General features: G+C 37.7%; 1 protein-coding gene across 1 annotated transcript; it reads left to right on the forward strand.

Moving 5' to 3' along the window:
• The first annotated feature begins 554 nt into the window (after positions 1–554).
• Positions 555–20,412, forward strand: EMC7 (ER membrane protein complex subunit 7). The gene is made up of 5 exons (XM_043990324.1): positions 555–902; positions 4,127–4,246; positions 8,731–8,869; positions 16,089–16,169; positions 19,928–20,412. Exons 1-5 carry the CDS (start codon positions 670–672, stop codon positions 20,078–20,080), a joined length of 726 nt encoding a protein of 241 aa, XP_043846259.1. The 5' UTR covers positions 555–669; the 3' UTR covers positions 20,081–20,412.
• The last annotated feature ends 485 nt before the right edge of the window (positions 20,413–20,897 follow it).

Raw genomic sequence — 20,897 nt, forward strand, 5'->3', positions numbered from 1 at the left:
ATACAATTGGTTTCCGCTGTAATCCTGTGGATTTTATCTTATGCAATGGTAAAGATTATTCTGAGAAGGGATCCGTAGGCTTCAGCAGTCTGGCAAAGGAGGCCAAGACACAAAAAGGGTAGTAGCCCCTCTATTACCAGATGTAAAGCACTCCGTGAACCTTATAGGTTTGTGTGTGTTTGTAAAGTACGCTATACTGTGAGAGCCAGGAGGTCTGTGCTGGGGAGGCCACCATCCTGGTCGTTGTCCAACGACTGCCTCCCTTTGCGACTTCGGGGGCGCCAGAACACCATCTCTACTTAAACTCTAACAAGCACTACCGTGCCCGAGGCGCCGAAGGATAAAGTCGAACTCCGCTCTGGCCCGCCTCCCACTCCACCCATAGGTCCTGCTGCTCCACGTGACTAGCTCCCGCCGCTAGTCTTCCGGTGCGATGAAAGGGGAAAAAGGAAAAGAGCTCTCTTGTTTCTTTTCCCGCTTCTACTTCCGCCAGGTCAACCCCAGCTCAATCTATTCTTTCCCCTCGGCGTTTCTTTTAGTCGCCGAACAAGTTCCGGTGCAGGGTGATGACGTCACAAGCCGGCTGGCTGAGGCTGCCGGGACACCGATAGGAGGGAGAGAAGTCGGTGTTTCCGGTCAGCCTTCCCCCCCGCCCCCAGGACGGTTGTCATGGCTGCCGTGCAGTGGGGTCTCGTCTCGGTCCTGCTGCTGTTGCTGCCCGCCTCTTCTCAGGGTTCGGAAGGGGCGGGGGCAGCATCCGAGGGGCCGGGCGGGAGCGGGGGCGGTGTTGGGGAGCGCTTTAAGATCGAGGGCCGGGCGGTGGTGCCGGGAGTGAAGCCGCAGGACTGGATCGCCGGGGCCCGGGTGTTGGTGGACGGTGAGGAGCATGTCGGCTTTCTCAAGTGAGTGTCACGGCGGTGGGCGGTGGGGTAGTGGGGGGCCGGGCCCCGAGCTGTGTCATGGCCGAGCCCCGGCCTGCAGCCCTTACTAAGCGCCTGCGCCGTGCCAGGCGCTGCGCTAAGCGGGGTGAGGGTCTCCACGAGCGGAGCAGAGCCCTGTGTCACTGGTAGGGGAAGCCTCCTGGAGGGAGCGAGTGAAGCAGGCCTTTGGGGAGAGCCTGACGTAAGCACCCCGAGATAAGGCACACCTAGGGCCTTTGTTGGTCTTGTCCCTTAGGTGGTAACGGTAGATACTCGCCCTTGGCTCAGCCAAATAACGGATTAGTCCATTTTTTCGGTCCACCTTCCTTTCCTTCTCCAGGTAAAACTGACACCCTGTTGGATTAGTCTGTACAGACAGGTCAACCTGAGAAGCCACCTGTACTTTATTTTTCTTAGGCTTTTTAAAATGGAGGTTTTGCCTCCTATTCGGGATTTGACTTCAGCCCTCATTGCAACTTTTCCAGTTTCTCTGCTGAGAGTTACAAAGCAAGTGGGAATTATAAAGCTGTTCCCAAGAGGCATTTGTTGACTACCTAGCTAGGTTGGCTAAGTACACTGCAGCTAAAATTAATGAGATCTGAAACCTGAAATCAAAACATCTTTTACTAGAAGCTGGGGCTGGGGTGCGAATGAGTTGTTCTTTTTTCCACTTTTGAATCCACAGGGGGAATTTACAGCAAAACCTGTCGCATTGATTCTGAGCTTTTGGGTTTCTTCATTTTCATTTCATGGTTTTTCTTTTGTAGCATTTGGGGTATGAGGTCAAATCAGGAGGCTGCCAAAGATAGTGGTAAATGAATGGCCTGAGCACTCCTGTCAGATTTCTTAGTGCTCTGGTGCTTCAGTATCTTGCTTCTCAGACAACCTGTGATACAAGAATGTAAAAAAAAATATGACATGTTTATGTCTCCTATTAAAAAATGAAAATATAAGATAAAAAAATGGAAAACAAAATCTTTTGGATTACCTTTTTTTTCCTTCACTGAATAGTATTTTCTTTTCTCCCAATTACATTTAAAATTAGTTTTCAACATTAATTTTTGTAAGATTTTAAGTTCTAAATTTAGAATTGCCTTTTTAAAAAATAGGCATATAGTATAATATGAACAAAAAATAATATAACAATATGAACTTGTACAGTGGAAAGACTGGCTCTGGAGTCAGCACCTGGCTTTATATCCCTCCTTTGAACTTTTCTGACTGTATGACTTAGTGTAAATCACTTAACCTCTCTGGGCCTTAGTTTCCAAAAGGAAAAAATTAGGACATTGGACTAGAAGGCTGCTGTTGCCCTCCAGCTCCATATCTATGGTTCTACGAACCTTTAACTAAATTTCAAAATATCTAATTTTAATTCCCAATTTTTGCTACTTTTTCCCCAGTGGATTTGACAACTCATCTGTCTGACAGAAGTCTGAAAGTAACATTTCTTTCAGAATTAATAATAATTAATAATTATTAGGTCAGGTTCTGGTGTAAGGGGGATTCTGCATTTTTTGGGGGGGGGCCAGGCAATGGGGGTTAAGTGACTTGCCCAGGGTCACACAGCTAGTAAGTGTTAAGTGTCTGAGGCCGGATTTGAACTCAGGTACTCCTGACTCCAGGGCTGGTGCTCTATCCACTGCCCCACCTAGCTGCCCCCTAATGGGGATTCTGACACGGCCCAGGTGAGCCACCATCCAAGTGCCAACTGCCAGTGCTTTTTATAAGCTGTCACACATCTGTGGAAGCTGATTACTCCATCCTTACATTTTTTCTTGACACATTTCTCTTCTTTACTCTGTACTTATAAATGTAGGTGCTACTACTATTGGAGGGTTGTTTTTTTGTTTGTTTTTTTTGGTAAATCAGCTCATCATTACGTTTTCCCTTTTTTAGCAGAATCACGTTTGGCAGAAATATTTGTTTCCTATAGTACTTGACAGTTCTAATTCTCCTTCTCTTGTATTATTTTGCAGTTATTCCTCAGCCTTCTGCTAGATAGTTTAAACCTGAGAGAAATGTTTAAGAATGGGTGAAACTACTAGTATTTCTTTTTTGATCTTTAGTTTGAAGTAGCAAGGAGAATACTTGTCCTGCCACTTATCAATGGATACTTTGGAAATAGTTAATATTATAGTATATTCAAATTGTGAAAATGTCAAATTTAATATGTAATGATTAGTCATATCCTAATACTGGTAGTCAATAAAATAGGCAGTATTTATTTTTTCAGTTTATAAAACCTTTTTCTCCAAAATAGCTTTCTTTTCAAATACAGTTTTTTTTAAATCATTTTTTGTTACTTTAAGATGTGTTCAGGACATCTTTTTATAATTAATTCATATCTGATTTTATATAGTTAATCCCTGAATATGTCCATTGATTATTTGAATTTTATATTTTTACAGTGCTTTTATAGTTTTCTAAATATTTTTCACCATATCATTTGAACCTTGAAACAACTCTATGAAAAAGCAGAATATATATTTTGTCTCCATTTTACAAATGAAAGAACTGAGGTTTGGAGTAGTTAAGTGATTTGCTCAAGGTCACTTAGCAAGGACATAGTGCTGAGACTAGAACTCAAAATTTAAAATTCCTTTCTAATCTAGTGTTCATTTTATTCTAGCATGCTAAACAACCCACATGTCTAGTCTTCTGGATGTTAGGGTTTTGAAAATGTGAAGACTAGTATGTGACAACAAGAGTCTCTTGGTGTCCCTTGTTTCACAGAACAGGATTATTGCTCCTTTGGTAGATCCCCTCATTTCCCAGCTGCCAGAAGAAACAGGACTGTTTTTCCACTCTCTGTATTGGTGGCTGTACGTTAGGGAATTATACTTATTTTGGGGCCACAGCCCTCCTCTCTGACAAGATTCCCAGCTGCCACAGTGGCCTAAATCATTAGAATTATTTCTGGTTTTCATTTACCTATTAGGACAGATAACCATAATCTCTTTCACGTGGTAAGAATTCGCAAAGTCCTTACTGATATTTATCCTCCTAAGAAGTAGATGATATTATTTATTCTAATTTTGTGTCTGAAGAAACTTGAATTCAAGGTTGAGTGGTTATATTACTTGTTCTTGTAAGTTGATTTTTGAAATAGCTTTGAGATATAATTTTTTTACATTGTATTTAAATTCAAGTAGAGAATAATTTATTGAATAAAAGTGACTGAAGATGATTTTTTATTTTTCCAGGACAGATGGAAGTTTTGTGGTTCATGATATACCTTCTGGTTCTTATGTTGTAGAAGTTATATCCCCAGCTTACAGGTTTGACCCTGTCCGGGTGGATATCACTTCAAAAGGAAAAATGAGGTGAGATTTCCTGGTATTATTTCTTCTAAGGGCTTTTGAACATTTCATTATATCCCTTTAGGTTTTTAATAAGATCTAGGCAATATGTCTCATTTGGATTCTAGGTTTTTGAAAACAAAAACCTTAAAAGAACCTTGTATTTCCAGTGTTGCACATCGTTGAAGTTCTAAAGTTGAACTATCTTCCCTTCTGTTTTAAACTCAATTTACTTTTATATGTTCAAGTGTCATATATCAGGTTAAAAAGCAGCGAAGATCTGAGGTTACTCAAGACTTGTTTGTTGAACTTTTAATTAGGATGCCATCATTTCCTTTACACCTTTCATAAGCACCTTTCCTTTTTATTATATGTTAATTTACCCCTTATTGTTGAAATGTCATTTGCTAAAATTGAAAATAAAAGTTAAAACTTATTTGTACTTTGAAAATAGCTATCAACTGTTTGCCAGGGGCAAATACTACCAATGCCCCAGTAATTATTTAATGTTTTGTTGCCTTAGAGATTTCTCCAGCCCTTTATTTAATTTAGATTTTTTCATCAATGACAGAAATTGAAACTTTCTGGGATAAGGTGGAAGCCCTCACATTTACCCAACATTTTGAAAATTGATCCTAATTAGGGAACAAGAATAGAAGAAAGAAAAGTGTGATGTCTGAGGTGAGGAATACAGTATTCCTAGGTATTGGACCTTGTTTGTACATCTAGGCTTTTGGTTTTCTTCTATTTTAGTTCTCTGACTAGCTGATTGGCTATTTTTTAGTGGTGGGTTTTTTGTTTGTTTGTTTGTTTTTGGTGGGTCAGTGAGAGTTAAGTGACTTGCCCAGGGTTACACAGCCAGTGTCAAGTGTCTGAGACTGGATTTGAACTCAAGTCCTCCTGAACCCAGGGCTGGTGATTTATCCACTGCATTACCTGGCTGCCCCCTGATTGACTATTTTTTGACCACTAAACCTAGGGACAAATTATCTGAGAAACAGCATAGTATTTTGGATAGAAAACCTGCCTTAGATTAAGGAAGACTTTGGTTCGAGTCCTGCCTTTGGCACCTACTGACTATGTGACCTTGGGCAAAAGTCTGTTTTCTGTCTGAAATATCATCTGACCTGTCTATCTCAGGCAACTTTCTAAGACCATAAGTTTCAAAATAGTTAAATATTTGCATTAGTAAAGTAAGTATCCTTACTGGAAGTTCTTTACCCTAATTAAATATAAGTCTGGGCCAAAGCAAAAAAGTCTTAACTGTGTTTGAGCTGCCATGCTGCATTAGTTTTTTATTGATGTATTTTTGGGCAAATTACTTCCCAATAAATACCCTTCAGTACCTTCCCATTAAAAACAACAGCTAAGCAAAATAATCTGATATTGTTATTGTTGCTGATAGTACACATAACTTCCATTTTACACTTTACTGTTTCTTTTTAATAATTTTATTTTATTTTTATGCCAGACCTGTGATTTCATCAGCATAGGGGGCTCTGAGTGGAGGAATTTCCTCTACCAATGTAGACTGGCACCTATTCTCCAATTTAAAGTATTAAATAGTTAACGAGCACTGGCAAAGTCCCACTGTTTCTAGTGGGAAATGCAACTTTAGTAATTTGGAACCAACATTGTCCATTATATTTGACCATAGTTTAATTACTTTTGTCTTAATTTACTTTTTTCATTATTACATAATGTAGTCATTGTGTATATTCTTTTGGTTCTGATTTCCTTGTTCTGCTTCAGTTTGTTCAAATCTTACCATGGTTCTCTGAATTCATATTCCTTGTTCTTTACAGCACAATGTATCTCATATATATGTATGTTTTCAATATGTTAGTTACAGTTACTTTCCAGTTGTTGAGCACATAATTTGTTTCCAGCTTTTTAGTATCACAGATAGACAAAATTACCTTTTCTTTAAGTAATATAGAGGCTGAAGAAAAACTTTATGCACTGCTACTATATTTGGCTGAATATTTTAACATGATGGAAGATTCTTTTTTTTTTTTTTTTTAGTGAGGGAATTGGGGTTAAGTGACTTGCCCAGGGTCACACAGCTAGTAAGTGTGTGTTAAGTGTCTGAGGCTGGATTTGAACTCAGGTACTCCTGACTCCAGGGCCGGTGCTCTATCCACTGCGCCACCTAGCTGCCCCAGAAGATATTCTTAATACCATGTTTTTCAAAATACTACATTGATGAATTTAAGGGGTTTTATTTATTAAGGTGACAAGTGCTTCCTGATGGTTAATTCTTAGGATGGTAGTTTCATTGACATTTCTGTCTTTGGACTCCTTTCTGGTGTTTAAGTACCTTAACAAAGACCTTTAATTTTAATAAAATTTTAGTTCTTGATAATAAGAGGAAAATTCCTGTAAGATGATAGATATCTACTCCAGCCATTTCAAGGTAGAATTTTTGACTCTTTTCTGGCAACAGGTTAGGAAATGTTGGAACTAAAAAATATGTTTATTTTAGTAGTTTCCAGAGGTATCTGGAAACTTTGGGGATAAAGGGAGAGATGTCAAGTTTAAATTTAAAATGGAGGGAAAGGAGAGGTAAGCAAGGGCAGTCAGAAAAAAGACATTTGGAAAAGCTGACCAAATGTTCAGATTCTTGGTGGCCTGCATCAGGAAGAAACAGTTCTTATAAATGGTTTCGGTGGACTCTAAAAGGTACTACATGTAGCTATAGAAAAACTAAGTTATGTATTAGTTGTTTTTTTTAATTTCCATATTGAAAATCATTTATTGAAACTGCTACTTCAGTTTGCCTCTAGCTTGTAACATTTCCTAGTATTTCGAGTTGCCCAGAAAAGGATTTGAAACCAAAAGATTACCACCCCGGGGTTGGTATCTCCTGGTACTTTTTCCTCTTGGAGCAAGAACTATGATACATCATGGGAATCAAGTCTGAGGAAAACAGCTCCTTCAAGGTCAACCTGTACGCTAGCAACCTGGAAATACTCATAACCAAAAAAATCCCAATTTATAAACTCCTTTCAGATACTGATTATCACACCTTTTGTGTGATAAATCAAATTAAAATTTTTTCAACCATAGTTGATCTATAGCAAGGACATCTTTTAAAAATAATCTTACTGTTACACCATTCTATGAGATTTTTTGATTAGCAAAGTTAATTATATCCTCATCGGCAAAGCAACCTTTGTATGGCTTGTTCGTTTTAGAGTATGGATTTTGTGGCTACTGATTATTTTATCAAATGTTGACTAAAATGAAGGCTTATTGGTTGAGGTTTAGAAATCTTTTTATTAGATTTTTTTTGCGTGTCCATACTAGTACCCATGTTAACAGTATTTTACCATGTCAATCTCAGCCTGTATTTTATAGTTTCATCACTGTGATAAATATGAGGAGTTAAGCAGGTAGAAATGATTATATATCATGGTGATTTGCATTAGAGTAAATGTTAACATATGCTTGAAATTTTGTTTACAAATGATGGTATCTGGGTAGAAATGAATACAGCTTAATTTTCCTATTTCTTAATGTTCTTTCTTGGATTTTAAAGCTTTTTTGAAGATCAGGTACATCTAAAATCCACAGGATGAGGAAATAAAATACTTTTTTTTTCTTTTGTTTTTTTTTAGCAAGGGAAATACATACATATATATATATATATATATATATATGTAATTAAAAATGTTTTTATAGTTTTGGGTTCCAATTTTTATCCCTCTTTCCCTCTCTCCCCCCTCTCTTAGGCAGCAAACAATCGGATAATGGGCTATACATGTAAGATTCAAGGGAAATACATATTTTAAAAATAATAAACATTTTTGTTTAAAGTGAAATAATTTTTTTTTTTTTAGTGAGGCAGTTGGGGTTAAGTGACTTGCCCAGGGTCACACAGCTAGTAAGTGTTAAGTGTCTGAGACCGGATTTGAACTCAGGTCCTCCTGAATCCAGGGCCAGTGCTTTATCCACTGCACCACCTAGCCACCCCTAAATAAAATAATTTTTAAAATGCCTGGTAAAAAATATAAATGTGGAATTATAAAACTTTAGAACTGGAAGGAACCCTAGAGATTTAGTTCAATTTCTACATTTTATGTATAATAAAAAAGTCCAGAAAGTTTAAATGACTTGCCAGGGTTACACAACTACTTACATTGTAGATTGTCAGCACTAGAAGAGACTTTAAAGTTCATGGAGAGAATAACCTACATTTTAAGATGAAGAATTTGAACACCTAATATGCAATAACTGAACTAAAATCACAAAGCTAATTCATTACAACTGAGATAAAAATCTATGTCTCCTGACTTGTTACAGTGTTCTATATGACATGCTGAATGATTTGGTACTTTTAAAAAAGGTTGTTTTTAATGCATTTTTTAAGTTAAAAGTGCACGTGTGAAAGCACTTGCAAAGTGTTTACCATATAAATGTAAGACATCATTAATATTAGTATTTTTTGAACTAGTGATATTTTTGTAGAATTATTCAGTTGTTTCTTATTGTTGTTGTTTCACCAGAGCAAGATATGTTAATTACATTAAGACATCAGAAGTGGTCAGGTTACCCTATCCTCTTCAGATGAAATCTTCTGGTCCACCTTCCTACTTTATAAAAAGGGAGTCCTGGGGTTGGACGGATTTTCTGATGAATCCAATGGTATGTATTATGACAAAACTGACACATCTTTATTAAATCTGAGCTAGTTTTTAGGTTACAGTTTTCATAAGTGAATGTTTCTCAGCAATCAAACAACAAAGTCAATTTTTTTGGTAGTGAGAAATAATTTCAAGGAGTGTTGACGGAAGGAAAACAGTTACTTGGGGATAAGAAGTGAAAAGATTATATTGAGAATTACTTTGCATTGAAAAGTGGCATAGTGGTTGGAAATGTGCTTGCTTTTTGTAGAACCTTAGACTTGGAAGGGACCTTAGGGATGATCTAGGCCAACCTTCTACCCAGTTCAGGAATCCCTTCTACATCATTCCTGGCAGATGATCATCCAGCCTCTGATTGAATACTCCCAGTGATGGTGGGAGCATTGCTTCATAAGGCAGTCTGTTTCATTGTAAGAAGGCTCTGATTGCTTTTCATTTTGTTCAGTAGAAATCTACTACCTTCTAATTACTCCTGTAGTTCTGCTTTTTCACATGACAGCAGTTCACAATTTGAAGAGAGCTCTTTTTCAAGCCAAACTTCCTTAGTGATGTCTTCAGTTATTTTTATATAGCACAGTTCCCTGATCCTTTTGTATCCTGAGCACCTTCCTCTTCAGTTTTTGTCAGTGTCCTTCTTAAAGTGTAGTAATTAAAATAAGACACAAAGACTATGTTGTCTGATTAGCATACAGTAAAATTGCAATTATTCTGTGATGGGATAGTGTACTTTTATTAATTTAGCCAAATTTGCACCTTAGCTTTTTTAGCAGCTGCATTGTACTGTTGGCTTATATTGACCTTGTAGTCAACCAGACTCTTTGTGTCTTTTTTACATAAACTGTTGCCAAATTGAGTGTTCCTCATCCTGTACATAGAATCATAGATTTAGAGACATCTAAACTAACCATCTCATTTTATAGATGAAGCACAGAAATCCAGAGAGGGTAAATGACTTGCCTGGAATCTTACTGATTTTTTAAAAAATTCATCAGTTCAGGATTCAAGATAGTTTTGATTAGTGATTCTCTCATCTATAGTTTGAGGTATCCCTCTCAAATTTGTATCACTTGCAGACTTAATAAGCCTTTTTTTTTTTTTTAAATGAGGCAATTGGGGTTAAGTGACTTGCCCAGGGTCACACAGCTAGTAAGTGTTAAGTGTCTGAGGCCGGATTTGAACTCACGTACTCCTGACTCCAGGGCCTGTGCTCTATCCACTGCGCCACCTAGCTGCCCTTAATAAGCCTTTTTAAAAAGACCTTCTAATAAGAGGTAACCCACTAAGAACCTATTCTGCTTTTGGACACCTGTTCCATACTTGGGACCAGACAGAATAAATCTGATGGCTCTTTTGTCTAACAGCCTTTCACGTACTTGAAGACTACTATCATCTCTGGCATCCCCCCACACCTCTTTCTCTTGGCTCAGTGTTCAATGCCACATTTAAAGAAGGGCAGAGACAAGCTGGAGTTCATTTGTAAAAGAGTGATTGGTGGGACAGGGATAGATGGCTCAGTGGATAGGACACCGGCCCTGGAGTCAGGAGGACCAGAGTTCAAATCCGGCCTCAGACACTTGACACTTACTAGCTGTGTGACCCTGGGCAAGTCACTTAACCCCAACTGCCTCACCAAAAAAGAAAAAAAAAAGAGTGATTGGGCAATGAGAGGACTAGAGAATCTGTTGAAGAGGATGAACTCCAGCTTGTCTGTGCCCTTCTTTAAATGTGGCATTGAACACTGAGCATGATAGTCCAGATGTGGTGTGGAGTCCAGGGCAAAATAGAGCATAACCATTACTTACCTTATTCTGGGTACTGTAGGATGATAGATTCAAGTGAGTTGTTTTTCAGAATGAGGGAGACATAGGTGTATTTGTAGGCAATAGGGAATGAGTCAATAAAGAGGGAGAGATTGAAAATAAGTGATAGAAGTTTTGCATAGGGCAAAACACAGAATCTCTGTGGCACTTGAAATTGCCATCAAGCCATTAATGTTCACTCTTTTGGCCTGGCCATTCAATTTACAGGTCTAAATGTGTAAACTAGCCTACATTTTTCTGTCTTCTGCACAGTGATAGCATAAGTATCTTAGTCAAATGCAGTGTTAAAATCTATAAGTATAGTGCTCTCTTAGTGATTGCCCTGCAAAGGAAATAAGTTAATGTGACATAACATACATACATATATATATATAGAGAGAAAAGTTTTATTGATGTCTTTCGTTTTTACGTTATAGTAATTTCTACATTGTCCTTCCCACCCCTACCAAATTGAACTCTCTCCTAACAATGAAAAATAGTTAAACAAAAAAACTGCACGTTGACTGCATCTGATAGCGTATGCAATGTTTTGTAGTCCTCTGTCTCCTGAGAGGAAAGATGCATGTTTTGTTCTCCAGAATTTTTATTGCTGTATTAATTACTCAGCTTTGTTTCCTCTAATAATTTTTTCATTTACTTTGCTTTAGCCTTTGTGTATATTGTTCTATTCTGCTTATTTTACTTAATCTGTATTGGTTCATGCAAATTTCCCCATGTTTCTCTGAATTCCTTATATTTGCCATTTCTTATTCCACAACAATATTTCCTTACCATATTCATGTACCATGGCTTATGCAGCCTTTCCTTAATCAATGGACACATTTTCTTTCCAGTTCTTTGTTATCATAAAAAGTATTTACTATGAATATTTATGCATATACTGGACTTTTCTGTTTTTGTAAGCTCTTTGGGCATATATACCTTATGGTGAATTACTTGGTCAAAAAGCATCATGTCCTGTTCTTGCTAAAACCATCTGCTTACTTTCCTATATATGTCTTAATGTTCTCTTATAATAATACCTTCTAGAATTTTGCTAGGAATTTAAATTAAGGCCTGTGGTTTGCTTTCTCCTCACTCTTCTCTTTTTGGGAAAATAGGACAAATAGTACAACATTGCCCTTTCCCAGTCCTATAGCACATCTCACTGACAGGGGTGATCATACTTGTTAGTTCTTTCAGCATCCTCTGATGTAGTTTTCTTAAACCTGGTGATTTGAATTCATCAAAGGCAGCTAGTTGCTCTCTAACTCCTTATTTATCTTGGATTTCTGCTCCCTGTTAAACAGTTTTGTTTTGTTCTTTCCAGTCTAAAGATCATCCTGAAAGAGAAAACAGAAGGAAAATGAATTTGCCTTTTCTCTGTGGAATGATTATCACCACCTGAACCATCCATTCTTTTAATTTTTTTTTTTTTTGCTCCTCAAATAATGAACAAACCCTTTTATTGTTCTTGACATTGCATTCATTGCCACTCAAAGTTCTTTCTGGGCTTTAAAGAGTAACTTCTAACAGCTGTTCTTATAGCAACATGCTACTCTTTGTATTCAATATTAGTTACCTGTCTTTGCTTCTGCCTTCTGTGCATATGGTGGTGCAACACCTGTGCAGCCACAACAGGTTTTTGTTTGTTTGTTTAAGCAATTGTTCCTTTTTGTTTCCAAATGATTTTGTCTTACATGCTCAGGATTTCATTCTTGAGTTTCCTGCCCCTCTTGGGTCAGCCAGTTGTTCCTATGAAATATTAGGCCCCTGAATTCTGCCTATCATTTCTTTGAACTCTTTGAATCTACTCCTCTGAAATCTAGAATGCACATCAATCCATATCTGGCTTTCCTCTCCTTTATTATCTACTATACAATGAAGTGTTTCCCTTCCTGAAGTACCCAGCATTTCTGCTTCAGTAACTAGTTCCTTCTTGTTAGAATCAGCCCCAGAATGGCAGTTCCCTTTGTTTCTTCCTCCATAGGTTTATTCTCCCCATAGTTGCTTTTCCATGTTTTTGGAAGTGATATTGCTAGAAAAGTTTATTTTTTCTCATTGTGCTTTTTTAGTCTGAGTTCATTAGATAACTTCCTTATTTAGCCACACTTAGTTCTTTGGGTGCCCCCAGTGGTTATTTCTCCTTGGGATCATTTGCAAAGGTTTGGTCAGAAGGTATAGTTAGAATCTTCTGTCCCTCTTTAGTGTTTCAAGCCATGGGATCGCAACTCTTTTTTTTCCTCCTCTGAACTTGTTGAGAAGTTTAGGGGTCATGTCCAGCTGTACTTAACATTTCATTTCTTTAATATTTTAAGTATCGGGTATGGCAACTTTTCCCCAGAGTTCCTTTAATTTCCATGTCATCGCTATGCACAGACGATAAAGCACCTGTTCTGGAGTCAGGAGGACCTGAGTTCAAATCCGGCCTCAGACACTTCACACTTACTAGCTGTGTGACCCTGGACAAGTCACTTAACCTGTATTGCCCTCACCCCCCCCCCCCCAATTGTGCAGAATTAAATCCTGAGTAAAAATTTCTTAATGCTTTCTCCATTTTGTAAATTGGGATTTATAGCAAGTTAAGAGTTTTTACATAAAATTTTAGACCTGAAAAGGTAACTAAATGATCATAGAGTGCAATCATCTCATTTTACAGATGGAGAAGCTGAAGCCCTATGGGTTGACCATGGTCACATAGCAAGTTAATGATACATCCCAGATTAGAATCTATGTCTCCTGATTGTTTATATGACACCCGCTGCCAACAACCACTTTTTTCTAAGCAGTCTGAAACCAGTTGTGAAAGGTCCTCATCACAAATAGATTGTCATTGCACTGGTTTTGCTTTTCTTTTAATTTATATACCAAGTGTCTTTAATTTTATCAGGTTGTATATATTTCCCATTCTCTAAGTGTCATTAAACACAAAAACAAATTCAATGATGGTGATTTTTGGAGAACCATCTTAGTACATTTCAAAACACAGCAATTCAATTTTAAAATATTTATATAAAGCTTTTTGATCTTTTAATTTTCATAGGAAAAAAGCACATTTACAAACTGTTGAGTTATGGAATAGTATGAACTTTGAATTATATGGTATAAAAGCAGTCATTTAAACAGACAGTTTGCTGTAGTTAACTTTCTGTTTTGGGGCCATTCAAACACATCCCGTCTGACTTATTACCTCTCTTCGGAACAACTTTATGGTCAGGAGCTTTCTGTGTTCACTGAGCTGAGAGATTAAATCTGAGGTAGAGATAGCAGATAGTGCTAATGATGAAGGGTTATTTCATAAGGCATTCATTTAAGTAACCTTCTTAGAGTGTTTGTGTATGTAGAGTGTTGTAAGGTTTTCAGAGGAATGACCAAATAAATCCTAAGTGCCATTTGTTAACTTGGAACACAGTAACAGGATATTAAAGCAGTAAGTTCAGGTTTGGATAATTAATTGATTTCTAAGAGTCTCCGACATTGAATTAGTTCCCAAATAACATAGGTAAAATGGACACTACTCTTCTGTCAATTTTATAGTCCACATGTTTACTCTTTCCACTGTTCCATCCTCTCTTTTCTTGCCCCTTCATACCCATTAACAGATTTCAGGAGATAAATATATTGTAGCTTTTTCTTCTCTAGGGAAAATACAGTCATCTGAGGCACCTTGATTAATTAGTCCACATTCAGCAGCATATACCATAATAAATTGAAATAGCCTTTATTTTAGTAAATAGATTACTTTCTTTAAGTCTAATACTGCTCTCAGCAACCCAGCTCACCTTTATTCAAAATAGGGAATTTGATTGATTAAATACTTTTTGCCAGTCACTTTAAAGAATACTATGTTAGGTACACAGAGATGAATAAAACAGTTCTTGGTGATCATGGTGGTGCCCATGTGTTCTGCTCTTGGGGGATGCTAGACTGGTGGGTCACTTGAGTTTGGGAGTTTCGAGCTTCAGTAGGACTAAAGTAGATCCTCAAGTCTGTCAACAATATAGTGAGTTCTTAGTATTGGAGGGTCACAAGGCTGCCAGAGGAGAGTGGGGAAAATGAAACAGGTTAGAGCTTCTGTGCCATTGTGTATTGGGATCTAACCTGGGTGAGATGGGGAGACCCAGTCTCCAAAAATAAAAACATTGTTCCTATCTTCGCAGTAGTAGAAGTAGCAGTAGTCCTTGTTGTTGTCAGCATTATAGTCATAGTTGTAGTAGTAGGGACAGCAGCAGCAGCAGCAACAGCAGCAGAATAGCTGACATCAATATAGCCCTTTCGATTTTATGAAATACTGTCCTTCACATTAACTCATTTGACCCTTGCAACAACCCTGCAAGGTATACATGTACCATAGGAAGACAAATAAATATGATATTAATTAAAATTTTATAAGTGATTAAGATGAGGGAAGAGAGAAATCACTTCCCCCTTGAGGCATTATTGAGAGCTCCATGGAGAAGGTATGCCTTTGCATTGGAGAGCACTGCTTCAGATGCCAAACAAATAATATAAACTAGTCAAGTAGGAGTACAGCAATAAGTACAGTGATCAGAGGCCAAAAAGAAAAAGTTAGAAGGGTCCATTAGGGAGAAGGTGTGTACCTACCAGTGTCTCACTTTCTTCCCCCATTACTTTCTCTACTTTTAATGTTATGGACAGAGCCAAAGCCAAGCTCTGATGGATGTTCTTTTGCTCAGAAAGCCGCTAGCAATGAGATATTTTTTTTTTAAATCAATAATGATTTCTAATTCTGTTTTTTTACATTCTTTCAAGAAATGTCATAAAATTCTTAAAGCAAAATTATTTTGAATAATTGAGTAATTGCTGAGGTACAAATTATGTTTTAAACTTTAAAGCACTATACATGTATTTTCTCATTTGATTGTGACGTAGCTCCATAAGGTAAATCTCCATTTTGCAAATGAGAAACGTGGTGCTCACAGAGGTTTAAGTGACTTGGTGATGGTCAGTTTTATATGTAGTATATCTGAGGGGTAAGATTTGAACCCAAGTTTTCTGACTCCCAAGGCTAATGATGTTTTGCTTCACCGTGTTCTCACTAACATATTATTAGGAGACAAGGTGTCCCCAACAATTTGAATATAAGTTATTGACTAAAAGATTGTAGTCACCACTCTAGAGCATGAGGCACCCACATATGCCAGTTAACAAATCTCAAGGTATACACTTTGTTATGTCATCAGAGGTATTTGGAAAGATGCCTTGGAGAGAAATTTACTAATTTTCCAAGCCAGTTTGTTTTTGTCCTGAAAATAATCTTTTGAGAAGTTGTGGGCCGCTGGTTTTATTTTGTACACTTGTGTTTGCTGTTTTGATTCCTGTATTAATTTATGTGTACAATTGTTAAGTTGTTTCAGTTAGACAGAAGAATTTTCTGAATTTTTGTTTTATCTTCTCCAGGTTATGATGATGGTACTTCCATTACTGATATTTGTGCTTCTGCCCAAAGTTGTCAACACAAGTGATCCTGACATGAGACGGGTAAGAAAATTGCTCAGTTGAAGCTCTTTGACCATGCTCACTTGTTCAGATTTAGGCTGCCATAAAAGATGTTGGATTTTTACTCAATTTTTAGCCTATTCACAAATTAGCCTGACCTGTAGACTGGGCTAATACATCATTGTGTTCTTGGTGGGCAGGAGGAGGGGAACCAGAAAAGGAGAGTTATAGAGATAGAAGGAAAACCAGGAAACTGATTGATCAGTGAGCAAATTTTAAGTGCCTTCTATGTGCCAGGGACTGGGGAAACAGATACAGAAAAGAAAACATTCCTTAATCTCAAGTAGCTTACATTCTGTCAGGTAGGAACATGTACATAGTACTTAAATTCAAGGTAGTCAAGGTGAGGAATGTCAGTAGTAATTGGAGAAACAGGAAAGGCTTCATGTAGAAGGTGGTATTTGTGCTGTGTCTTGAAGATTAAAAGGGGGTTCTGTGAGTCAGACGTGCATTCCAGGCCTGGGAGATAGTGCAAAGGTGTGGAGAGGGGAAATAGGGTGCCATGTGGGAGGGTCAAAGAGCAGGTCGGTTTGGCCAGACCTTTAGAGTGCAGGAAGAGAAATAATTGTATAATTAGCCTGGAAAGATGGGTTGAGGACCAGGTTGTAAACGACTTTAAAAGCCAAAGAAAGTATAGTTATATTCAAATCATAAAAACCAGGAGGAGGGAAGGGTGGTCATCCATGTCAGATGCTGTAGAGAGGTCAGGGAAGTTGAGGACTGAGAACATGTTCATTGGCTTTTTTGGGGGGGAGGGGGGCAAAGAGGGTTAAGTGACTTGCCCAGGCTCACACAGCTGGTAAGTGTCAAGTGTCTGAGGCTGAATTTGAACTCAGGTCCTCCTGAATCCAGGGCTGGTGCTTTATCCACTGTGCCACCTAGCTGCCCCATGTTCATTGACTTGATTAAATGGGCATTTTCAGTACAGTATTAGAGGTGGAATATAAGACTGAGGTTGGGATAGAGTGATAGAAAAGTGGGGATGTGGTAATGATGCCAACCCACAGGGTTGTGGGAACATTAAAGTGTTATCCACCTAAGAGGCCACCCTGGATAGGGAAGAGCTGAGCTCATATCCTCCCCCATATACTTCCTTGACCTTGGGCGAGCCATCAGGCCTCTATCAATCTTAGTTTCCTCTTGTATAAAAGTGAAGATAATAATAGCACTAACTCTGCAATGATGAGAGGAACAAATAGGAGTACTCTGTAAACCTTAAAGAACTATATAAATGGTAGCTGTTGTGTTAATGTGAGTTGTTATTCCAGGTGAGGCTCCAGGGGCAGACAGGTGGAAAAGGCAAGCATCCATTTGTTTCCTGATATTTTAAGAGCTGTTTTTTCTGTCTTCTTTTATATTCACATAGCCTTGTTTTTCAGTTTTCAGTAAGGTTTCTCTCCCCTAATCTGTATGATGCTTAAAAGGAAAGGAAGAGCTTCTAATTATTTCTCAAGTTTCATTTGTAATGACTCAACTCAAGCTATTTAACTGGAGATGCAGCATGAAAGCAGTCACCTCTATGGTCTGGGAAATACTTCAGAGCTTTCCTTTTGAAGTACCCTTTGCTTTGGGGGCAGAAAGTCTGACATTGAGCAGTGAGAGTGTTCTTCCTATGAAGTTAAGGTTTGGGGTTTTTTTGTTATTGTTTGAATTAACCTTGTTTATTTTCTCAGTGAAGAGAGACTTTCAAAGAGCTAAGATTTGTTACTTAAAACATTTTGATCCACTTTTTTTTTGTTTGTTTTTTGCGGGGCAATGGGGGTTAAGTGACTTGTCCAGGGTCACTCAACTAGTATCAAGTGTCTGAGGCTGGATTTGAACTCAGGTACTCCTGAATCCAGGGCTGGTGCTTTATCCACTGTGCCACCTAGCTGCCCCCCCTTTTTTTTTTCTTTCTTTCATTTTTTTTTGGTGAGGCATTTGGGGTTAAGTGACTTGCCCAGGGTCACACAGCCAGTAAGTGTTAAGTGTCTGAGGCCGAATTTGAACTCAGGTCCTCCTGAATCCGGAGTCAGTGCTTTATCCACTGTGCCACCTAGTTGATCCACTTTAAAAGGAAATACTATCGTAACAAGAAGATTTTAGAGTTGGTTGGATCATAATCTCATTTATTTCTCAGGCAGCAATTAAGGTAATTTTCACAGATATGCTTAATACTTCTGAATATCTGTTACTTTCCTGGCCACTTTGTTAGACCTTGGTAAGAGTTATGGAAGATATTTAATGATATGTCATTGTTCTGTGCTGTCATAATTTTAAGATGAGCAAGGCTATTCTAAATTTGCACTGTTGATTAGAATCTTTTTTTTTTTTAACATACCTTCCCAAAAGACTATGTAAAATTTAGATGAAGAAAAAGTGACCTTTAGTAAGCAGTACTTTAGGGTAGTGTTATGACTTAATACTTTCTAGATTACTGACACTGTATAGGGGAAGGAAGGATGAGTAAAGGATAACTATCTCCTATACTCCCTTATCCTGACTTGTTTCTGTCACAGACTTATTGGTGCCTCTTGTTTCAAATTACCAATGTGAGATTGCTCAGAACATAGGATGTTAGGATTTAAAGTTGGAAGGAACTTTAGAGATCCCCTAGTACATTGCTTTCATTATAACAATGAAAAAGCTTGAGGTCCAGAGAGACTCCATTTAGTCATAGATTTCCTTTTGTGAAATTTGTAAAGAGATAACTTCCCAAATACCAGCTACCTTTTAAGCATCAGATTGACATGTTAATATATTAAAAATAATTATATGCATCCAGAGAACATATAGTTAAAAATACTAGTTGAATAAAATCAGCAAATATTTATTGTGTACCTACTAACTATATGCTTAATATTAGAGGACATAAAAGAAGCATAAAATAGGATTACTAGTGACTTGGAGTGAATCATTGTATCTTGGTTTTGGCTGATTTGAAAAATTATTAGTTTATCTGAATATTGGTTTTCTGTGTGTGATGTTTAAAATCTAAATATTGGTCCTTACCTGCCCCGCCCCCCTCCAGTTTTTGCAGGGGGAAACTGACTAAGATTACCGATAAATTCAGCAAGAGTTTAGGCTTTTAAGTATTTGTTAAAGTGTATTAGAAGTTAGTAAAGAGAGAGAAGTTGAGAAAGCCACCTTTATTTAGCTATCCACGCTTTTATAGAGAACATGTGGAGTAGATCTTTCTACTCTGTTCTGCCCCTACCGCCACATGCTGGTTCCTGAACGAAAAGAGCCGATCCTCAGCGGCTTCTCCCAGAAGCCTTCTGTGAAACAGGAAGCAGGGCCATCCCACACACACAGCTCCAAGCTAATTGGCTGGTAGCTTTGATTGACATGACTATGTCTATAGACATAATTTCAGGACGCCAAGTCACATGCTTTCTCCTCAGGGTGGAGCTCTGATTCTCCATGTGAAAGTGATATTTAATCTTCTAGCCTCCTTTTTCTATGAAATACCATTGTCTTCATCTGTCAGTTTAGTTTCAGTGCTCTTCACCAAATTCATGAATTAGGTTAAAAAAATTTTTTTTGATAACTTTATGTCCATTATAATTGGTTCCCTTTGTCATTCTGTGTCTTTTATCTTAGGTATTTAAAAACATTGTTCTGAGGAGTCTGTAGACTCCCATAAGGGGTCCACACATATAAAAAAGTTAAGTACTCATGCCTTAGTAGAAGATGTCAAAAATGAGCAAACCTAAAAGTTTGTGGTATGTCTCACATCTTTGTGCTGTGTTTTCCTTCAGGAGATGGAGCAGTCAATGAACATGTTGAATTCCAACCATGAACTACCTGATGTTTCAGAGTTTATGACAAGACTCTTCTCTTCAAAATCCTCGGGCAAGTCCAGCAGTGGCAGCAGTAAGACAGGCAAAAGCGGGGCTGGTAAAAGGAGGTAGTCAGGTGGTCTAAAGCTGGCATTTGCACAAACACTCGACAACACTGGGTGGCATCCAAGTCTTGAGGGAGAACTTCACAAAGCAACTACTGTAAACTTGAACCAACCTGAAAGTTGATCTCTTGCAACTGTTGTATGTGATGTAACTTTTTAACTCATTTAAACTGTTTGGCACTTGGTACGCTGAAGATAACCCAGATCCCATCCTTTACCATATGAGGTCAACATTGATGTCACTGAATTAATTACAGTGCCCTGTAGAGAATGACATAAATAAACTAAATTATATGAAGTGCTATACATTATGTATAATAAAATAAGTCTTAATCCAGAGATATAGTATGTTATCTTTTGTGTTCTTTTGTTCAAGTTCCCATATTTTTGCTAATGCAATTTTCTTTGCTGTGCATATATTTTAGGCATGAAGCTTCATTCTTTTGAAAAGTGATGGTACTGGAGGAAGAAAGTGATTTGTTCAATTTTTAGTGAAGTTTTAGGATAGGATATATAGTGGTCTTGAGTATGAGAATAGATTTTTGTGTATCCATATTTTTCAAAATCCCTTAGGGATACTGAATTATCTATGCAACTGTTAAAATATGACAAGGCCTCCATAATTTGGGTTAGTATTAATAACAGTGCTACTTATGTAGTTTAAATGCAGTCTCTTTAGTGCCATTTTGAAATATGAATGTAGGTGTCAGGGTACAAGTATATCAAAAGTTTAAATCTGATAATTACCTACTGCTCACTTTAAAAGGAAAAGTTTTGTTGATGCTCTTTTCTTTTTTTACAGTCACTTCCTGATGATTTCCTCC

Source organism: Dromiciops gliroides, chromosome 2 (assembly GCF_019393635.1).
Source record: "Dromiciops gliroides isolate mDroGli1 chromosome 2, mDroGli1.pri, whole genome shotgun sequence".
NCBI classification, from domain to species: domain Eukaryota; kingdom Metazoa; phylum Chordata; class Mammalia; order Microbiotheria; family Microbiotheriidae; genus Dromiciops; species Dromiciops gliroides.

Coding starts and splice junctions, on each gene's coding strand:
- EMC7 (XM_043990324.1), top strand. CDS start 670: ATGGCTGCCGTGCAGTGGGGTCTCGTCTCGGTCCTGCTGCTGTTGCTG. Junction 903..4,126: donor GAGCATGTCGGCTTTCTCAA/GTGAGTGTCACG, acceptor TTATTTTTCCAG/GACAGATGGAAGTTTTGTGG. Junction 8,870..16,088: donor ATTTTCTGATGAATCCAATG/GTATGTATTATG, acceptor TATCTTCTCCAG/GTTATGATGATGGTACTTCC.